At 51.4% G+C, this 8,617-nt stretch overlaps 1 protein-coding gene across 1 annotated transcript; it reads left to right on the top strand.

Moving 5' to 3' along the window:
- Positions 1 to 248: 248 nt before the first annotated feature.
- LOC113940882 (transcription factor SOX-17-like) lies at positions 249 to 1,879 on the top strand (the record flags this gene model as incomplete). Its single annotated transcript, XM_027632029.1, has 2 exons — positions 249 to 533; positions 829 to 1,879. Coding segments are annotated over 2 exons (1,211 nt in total), but the record flags the coding sequence as incomplete, so codon positions are not given.
- Between the last annotated feature and the right edge of the window lie 6,738 nt (positions 1,880 to 8,617).

The following is an 8,617-nucleotide window of genomic DNA, read 5'->3' as shown; positions in this document are numbered from 1 at the left end:
CCGCGCCAGGAGGAGCCCCAGGGGCCGCCCCGTAGCGCAGCAGGAGCCACCGCCGCCGTCCGGCTGCGCGCCCGCCCCCGCGGCCCCATTGGCCGCACCGCAGCTCAAATAGGGCCGGGCCGGGCGCCGGTCCCGACAGCAGCGAGAGGGGTCCGAGTGCCGAGTCCGTCCTGCGGCCCCGCCGGAGCTCTCGGCCTTGGCGGTGGCGGCGATTGACGGCGCGTCTCGGGCCGTCCCGCGATGAGCAGCCCCCGATGCGGGCTACGCCAGCAGCGACGACCAGGCACAGGGGCGGTGCTCGCTGCCCATCATGATGCCGGCCATGTGCCCGTGGGCAGAGTCGCTGAGTCCGCTGGGCGAGGCGAAAGCGAAAGGCGAGGCGGCGCCGTCGGGGGCGACGGGCGGCCGGAGCAAGAGCGAGGCGCGGATCCGGCGCCCCATGAACGCCTTCATGGTGTGGGCGAAGGACGAGCGCAAGCGGCTGGCGCAGCAGAACCCGGACCTGCACAACGCCGAGCTCAGCAAGATGCTGGGTGAGCGCGGGCGGGCGGGCGGGAGCGCGGCCCCGTCGGGTGGATCCGCGAGAGAGAGGAGCCCGGGAGGACCTCGGGGCCCGGGCTGCGGGCGGGGAGTGGGGCGACCCGTGCGCTGTCGGGCCGGGGGTCCCGGTGCGGGGGAGATGCCGAAGCGGCGGGTCCGAGGGTGAGGAGCGGGCACCTGGGAGGAGTTCGGGATCCCGGCTGTGGGCGGGGGCGGCGGCGAAGGTGACGGTGGCGGGCGCGGGGGCGCCCCGGTGGGCGGCTGGTCTGACGGTGTCGGTGGGTGCAGGTAAATCGTGGAAGGCGCTGTCGCTGTCGGAGAAGCGGCCGTTCGTGGAGGAGGCGGAGCGGCTGCGGGTGCAGCACATGCAGGACCACCCCAACTACAAGTACCGGCCGCGGCGGCGGAAGCAGGTGAAGCGCCTGAAGCGGGTGGAGAGCGGCTTCCTGCAGCACGGCCTGGCGGAGGCGGCGGCGGCGGGACCCGGGCTGGGCAGCGAGGGCGGCGGCGGCAGCAGCGTCGGCGGCAGGATGTGCGTGGAGGGGCTGGGCCTGCCCTACGCCGAGCAGGGCTACGGGGCGGCGGGCGCGGGCCACTACCGGGACTGTCCGCCGCTGGGCGCCGCGTTCGACGGCTACAGCCTGCCGACGCCGGACCCGTCGCCGCTGGACGCGGCGGAGAGCGAGGCGCCTTTCTTCGCGGCGGGGCTGCAGGAGGAGTGCGCGCTGGTGCCCTATGGCTACGGCCCGCACCCGGCGGCCGTCGAGTACCCGGCGGCGGGCGAGAGCCCGTCGGGCGCGTCGCTGCGGCGGCACCTGGCAGGCGGCGAGGCGCTGGGGCCGGGCGGGTCGCTGCAGGGGCTGCTGGGCTGCCCGGCGCCGCTGCACGCGTACTACGGGCAGGCGTGCCAGCCGCCCGGCCCGGGGCGCGGCCCGCCGCTGCCACCGGGGCCCGTGGGGCAGCCGTCCCCGCCGCCCGAGGCGGCGCCGTGCCGGGAGCAGCTGGAGCAGCTGCCGCCCGAGGAGCTGCTGGGCGAGGTGGACCGCACGGAGTTCGAGCAGTACCTGCGCTTTGCCTGCAAGCCCGAGCTGGGGCTGCCCTTCGCCGGCCACGACGCGGCCGGGCTGGCGGCGCCCGACGGCGCGGGTCCCATCTCCTCGGCCGTCTCAGACGCCAGCAGCGCCGTTTACTACTGTGGCTACCCCGACGTGTGAGGGACTGGCTGGGGCACGGCACGGACTGGCAGGGAGGTGCTCGGCCCCCTCTCCTATTTATGTAATTTATTTTAATCTTGAGAACTGACAGGGTATCTGTGACGTGCTTGAGGTTTAAAAGGGCATGCACCTTCTCTCTGTCCAGATGGTGCAGGTCTTACCATCACTGTCCAACAGTGGTATGTAGAACTGTTCCTGATGTGGAATCATGATATTAGTGACACACAGGGAATACAATTTCTGAGATCTTGTTAGAGATCCATATGCTTTTGTATATTTTACAGAGTGCTGATTTTTATATGATGGATTTGTACAGAATAATTTTGCACTTTTACAAATAAAGGGAAAATAATAAAACTGGTCTCTGATATCTCCTCAAAGAGATCTTATCGACCTTTGTAATTAATTGTTACTACCTTTTAGACTAATTTTATAATTAAGTACAAGTCTTCCTTGCACTAAGTATTAGTTCCTCTCACACTTTCTGTAGACGTAGTAGCCTAAAAATCGACTTTTTTTTTTTTACCTTGAAGAGTAGAAAAACTACATGAGAACTCTTCCCGGTGTACATTTGGGTCTGGGTCTGTTTTTAATGGAATATTGGGCACACTGATGCCATTAAGAACAGCGGCTGAAGAGGCCAGATAAGCGCTGGTTTAAGTACCTCCTCAGAGAGAACGTCTTTCGTGTCCCTGTAGCTGCCTTTGCTGCGATGGGGGAGGGGTGAGGAGAGACGGTATCAGATCTTCGTCGCGGAGAACGAGTGCCCTAAATCAGGATTCAAAGTAGGTGAAAAAATTCTACACGAGCCTCTAAGGGGGGAGGCCGGCAAGGAGCAGCCCGCTCGGAACCCAGCCACAGCTGAACCTTTACCCGTACCTCCCAGAATCTTACTCTTTCTCTCTTAAAGAAATCTCTTGGTCTATGTGTCATAGTTTCTATAGACAGAAAAAATTTTGTGCTTGAGAAACATGCATGCTGCAGTTAAACTTCCATGGAAAAAGAAAAAAAAAAAGACGTTTTCATTTAGATGTTGTTGCTGAGTCTCGCTGTTGGGTGGGACTGATAAATTAATTATGTCTATTGCTTAAATCGGGGGGAGGAGGTAAACAGTTATCTCGGTCGTTTGCTTTCCGAGATAAAGCTGTGGAACTGAGCCGCAGGGAGAAGGGGACCGGCGCAGAAGTGGCAGACTTGCTCACTGATTAACCTGTCTTCTACGAGGACGGGAAATTAAATCGCGTGTTTCTTCAAATTAAAGAGGCTTTTATTTGTACCCACGAAAAATAAAATAGATGCAATCTGCTTCTTTCAGTAAGAATCTAACACAGCCTCAATGGCAAAAATCGACTTAATAATCGTATACTGTGAGTCTTGAGTTAAAAGGCATCTAGACCCTTCATATTTCCTAAAATAGTCTACCTTCTAGTGTCTTAATCTTCCCATTTTACTTTGTAAACAGTCTTCAATTCTCAGACATATACCTATCCTGCCACTCTCTACTCTCCGAAGTGTACACGAGAGAAATGACGTAATTTTGAATGAGGTGCTACCTCAGAACAAAGACATTAAGATGTTTTCTTGATACTTTAATTTGAAAACAATTATTGCGTGTTCATAACATAGGTACTTAAAGCCAGTAAATAAATATGCATGAGAGGTGTTTCTTATTGGTTGAGTTTTCCTTTTATTATGGGGTTTTAACCTACAGGATTAAATTATTTTTGCCCTTTTTGCACACGTTCACAGCTTTCTGAGGGAAAATCACTTTGGTTTTGGAAATAAATAATTAATACTCTTTTGATAATTTTAGCCACCATTGCTTTTCATTTTCTCCTTAGATGCAGGTTTTGCTCCCGTCCTCTGTCCTTCATGTCAACTTGTCAGATAGCCGAAACCTGAACCAGACTTGATACTGTAGGAGGTCATGACAAAGGTTGAAAACATTCTAATCCCTCAAAATAATAATACCGGAAGTGATTTACACTAAATTGAAATAAATATACTGGTTTTGGTAAAAGGGTTGGCCGGCACAACAGTGTGCCGGTGTGAGCTGAAGATAGGCAGATCTTATAACCACTCTGCACAGAGCTCTTGCAGACTGAAATCTAAGAGGCATTATTTTTTCCTGTATGCAGCCAGACATGTAGTTTTTTTCAGGCTCTCCCTGTGAGAACAACTGTCTGAAACTTCTTTAACAAGTCTGAAACGTGGCAGGTTTATGCACTACAAATATACTCGAAGCAAAATTTTCTGAAGCTCTGTCCAAGCCCTATTTTCTATAAAGCCTCTTGAGTTTCCAGTTCTACATGCATGACAAGCACCCACGCCTGTCCTGTAGCCCTTTGGAAAACTTCAAACCTTCCTCACACCCTATAAGTACCTGTGACAATAGGCACATTAAAAGAAGAACTCCAAACTAATTAATTTTGTTTAGCAGTGTCTTCCTCGGCACGGTTCTCACCGTCAGGTGGTGAAAGCAGTTACTACGCGTCTCGGGGGGCTGTGGAGAAGGCTCTGTGTGCCATAGACCGAGGTGCCTCCTGGTCCCCTTGCTCTGCCGCACTCTTCAGGCAGAGTCGGGATCTGCCACCGGCACTCCGATCCCAGCACTGCATCCAGAGCAATACTCTCCCTGGAAACCGCGTTTCTGGTTTACTCCAAAAAGTAAACCACAAAGACAGGGTGACATCTGCAAACGCCCCTCTAATCTTACCAAAACTATCTTTCTCCAGTTAAACAACGACACTACCTGAGCAGCGCCTCCGGGACCCTTTCCTCAGGAGTGCTCTCTGAAGTTCACACAGGCCACTTATGCCCAAAAGCCCCAAAGGTATTAATCTCTTTTTGTTTGTTTGTTTGTGTGTATGTTTATGGGGGGTTGTCCCTCTCTTATTAACTCACCATGTTTCAATAGGTTCGTAGTTACATTTCGGTCTTTCTTACCACAGTCAAATCCCCTACGTTGGGGTCACACTGCATTTGGAGGAGGGGTGGGTTTTTTAGCGGGTTTATTTGGATGGGTGGGGTTTGTTTTGTTTTGGTGGTCTTTGCGTGTGTGTGTGCTCTCTCTCTCTTCTTTAGGTATATGAGTAGAAAAGTAAGTAGGCCTAATGTGAGAAAAAAAGATTTTGGACCAAGGTGCTGAATTAAAGCAGTTCAAGGTTTGTTAGAGCAGGTGGCCAGGAAGCCAGTGGGCGACAATAACAAGACAATCCCTAATGCAGAGTAGCTGAGACTGGACATGGCAGGAAGCAGTGGTTTTATGCTCTGAAAAAAAGATATTAACTTAGAGAATTTCTGTCCGTTTCGGTAGCTACATGCTTTTCTATCTAGAAATAATAGCTACAAGATATTAGCAACAATTCTGCTGCAGAATTTCACCTTGTATACAAATTTAGTTTACTTATGTGGCAATTCTAGTCTTACTTTGGAATAAATAGTTCCCCCCATCCTCCCACCGCGATTCACATTGCCTGTGAAGGACCACAGAACCCCCTACTGTCAGCATGCCTGCACAGGGTCTGCACAGCAAACCTCAGCCAGCCGCGCAGCCACGGCTGGCACGGGTTGGGCAGCGACAGGTCACTGGCAACCTTGTGACAAGCGATATTATTGTCATCAGGTGGCTGAGTGCACTCTACTGCTGCACCGAGTGATGCATATGATGAACAGGACTGTAATCCAGTAATTACACGCCCACATTTGCTTAACGTTAAACAGACAATTAATGTGTTGACTAATGAAATACTTGCGAGATCAGAGTTCAATTGCCCTGCTTCAGCTTTCCGTCTACAAAAATAAGAGTTTCTTTCACCTTCTCTCTGTTTGGAGAGAGGCTCTTAGATACGGCAGCTGTCAATGTGTCCAACACAGTGCTCTGATCAGCCAAGGTTTTCTCGCAAACTGCGGCTTTGTAATTTTTTAAGTGTATGATTTTACCCTGAATTATTTACTCAGGAGGTCCATGGCATAAAGAGATTTCACCTAAGATATGAATCCTATCCCGGAGCAAATATCATGTAATTCCCCTTGTTCCTGCTGACTTCGCTTTACTGTGGATGCCGGTAAATGTATCCTCGGTTTTGTACATTAAGCTGGGAAGAAAAACCTCAAAGCCCACACCTTTTGAAGAAAAAAAGAAAATTATTGCCATCAAGAATAAGCAGTTTCTATACTGTAAAATGACAGGTTCTGAATGCGTTTGCGCCGGTTCAGAGAAAGGGTAAGTTATTTGTTTCCCTTGCCTGCTTTGAGGGTTGCAAAGCCGCCCGGACCTCGCTGCTGTCGACACTAACTCATGATCTGCTCGTATTCCGGGTTGCAGGGTCCCATAGCTGCTTGTGACGTTCCAAAGGTGAAGATCGGGTGGCATTACATGCTTGTGTTATTTCTGAAACTCGTTTCAAGGACACTCTATTTGTTTGTTTGTTTGTTTGTTTGTTTGAGGAGTGTGTGATTTGTTTGCCACCTCTCCTAATGTCCTTTCTCTGAACTGCTGAATTTCTATTTTTGGCCCTCGGAAGTCACTCGTGCTCAGGGGAGCCTGCTGATGGTTATGACGATCGGTAGAGCTGCTTTAGGGGATAAAACCTATAAACTCATGTTGTCAGGTTGTTATGCGGTGTGAATGAACTGCGAGATGCAACTCACCTCGCTGCGCGATTCTGCTCGCCGGCCGGTGCTTTGACCCGGTCAGCTATCAATTGCCCCATTTCATGTCTGCTGAGTAAAACCTACGGCACACTCGGGAGACCGGCTGTCTCCTGTTCCGATATTCGGCACCCATCTCCACAGAGCGCTCTGGGCAGGGACAGTGGGCACCAGTTACCGGGTTAACCGGGCTGGTACGTGAGGCGCAGCCCGTGGGTGGATGTTCCACGGGGCAACCCGCCGACGCTACCGCCCGCCCGGCAGCCTCCGGGCTGGAAAAGCCGCAGTGGCCTCTGTGTCCCGCTGCCAGCAACAAAAACGGACAGTGCGGTGGAGGGCACGGTGAAGTGAAATAAGGGGAGGGGGTCGTCGCGCAAGCGGCCGGGAAGGGCAGCAGTGAGGCTCCAGGCTCCCAGACAGCCCACTAAAAAGCAATGCGGACTTGTAAGACAGGTCCAGTCGCCGCTGTCCTCGAGGATGTCAAAATTTTCTCAAAAATCCTACTCCAAGTTACAGCAGGGAATTAGCTGTCTAGTTTTTGCACTGGGGAAATTTAAAATACCTATCCAAGGAATACAAGTGATCCTCTTTTTTTGTGTATGTGTATGTGTGTGTGTTAAAAACCAGAGAAGAGTAGCTATTCTATATTGTGATAGGACAAGGGAAAATAGTTTTAAACTAAAAGAGGGTCCATTTAGATTAGCTAGAAGAAGGGAGTTTTTTATAATGAGGGTGGTAAAACACTGGAACAGGTTGCCCAGAGAAGTTGTGGATGCCCCATCCTTGGAAGTGTTCAAGGTCAGGTTGGATGGGACTTTGAGCAACCTGGTCTAGTGCAAGGTGTCCCTGCCTATGGCAGGGGGGTTGGAACTAGATGATCTTTAAGGTCCCTTCCAATCCAAACTAGTCTATTACTTCCTGCAACGTTGAGCCTACAATATTGAGCTAACTTCTGTCTGAAGGGAATTATTTCAAATTTAGGCTGACATTGTTATGATTGTTTCCCGAGTAAGTATTCTGTCCCCCGAACTTTTCCTAGCCTAGAGGCATTTGCATTCACTTTTCCAGGTTACATACCTACGTAGAAGATGAAGGATTAATAACTCGCCTTAGTGCTGTTCTTTATTAAGAACTAACACAGGATTATATAGTCTCGACTTCAAGCAAAACACAAATACAGAGGTATCGGGAAAGAAACTGTAAGATAACTTAAATAATTCCTATATGAGAAGCTGGAGAGAGGAGGGGAGGTTCCCCGAGGGTGCTCCTACCCCTGCTCCCGCTTGAGGGTTACCGCAGTGCATGGAGGGAGCCCGGCCCCGCTCCCTCCCCCCCCGCACACCTGACGGAGATAGGCTGGCACGGAAAAGCGCGCCTTATAGGAGGCAAAAAAAAGGGGCGTTAATGACCGGCAAACTTAATTAATGAGGGCACGATTTATTAGTGGGGTTTTTTTGGGTTTTTGTCTTTTTTTTTTTTTGTTTTTCGCCTGTAACTTCACACCCTTTCTATTCAAATAAGATGTAATCTCATGTATCAAGGCATGGATACTTTCAGCTTGTACAATTACGCTGCACAAGAAAGTGCTCCAAAAAACACATCCCAGGTCATGCCAAGGTTGCAGGTCGCACGACTGCTCGTTTACGGGCAAACTTTGCATTCATCCTGCATGAAATATAACACATCTTCCAAAGTACGTACAGAGAAATAGGGTTGATGGCACTACAAAAATACAAGCGAGTCTTAGCTGAAATTGGAAGAATTATTACAGTTGATGAGAATGTCCCATTTATCAGGACCACTCTCACAATGATAGCAGCAGGACAGTAATAAAAATTATTTTTAAAAACTCTCCAACACCCTTATTTAGGGAAAACAAACAGCACTGTCTTCACAGCCTTTCTATATATTCCGATGAACTGAGAGTCGGCTGAATTTTGAACACTTCATGATTTAATGAAATCAACTTGCCAAGGAGGCAAAGCACAAAGAACGGAGGCAGCGACAGTGGCAGTCGGATGGGAAGAAGCTTCTCCCTGTACGAGGTGCTGCACCGCCAAACCGGGAGCGCGCATGCAAGCAAGCATCTCCGCGCGGTTCCCACGGGGCAGCTCGCAGGGGGAGCACGGGGGCGGCTCCGACCTGCCCAGGTGCCGGGCCCCACCGCGCCAGGAGGAGCCCCAGGGGCCGCCCCGTAGCGCAGCAGGAGC

The sequence above is a fragment of the Corapipo altera genome, unplaced genomic scaffold, assembly GCF_003945725.1.
Source record: "Corapipo altera isolate COAL_440 unplaced genomic scaffold, ASM394572v1 104750, whole genome shotgun sequence".
Classification (NCBI taxonomy): Eukaryota; Metazoa; Chordata; class Aves; order Passeriformes; family Pipridae; genus Corapipo; species Corapipo altera.
The sequence above is the reverse complement of the archived record's forward strand: the minus strand, read 5'-3'. Positions and strand labels throughout refer to the sequence as shown.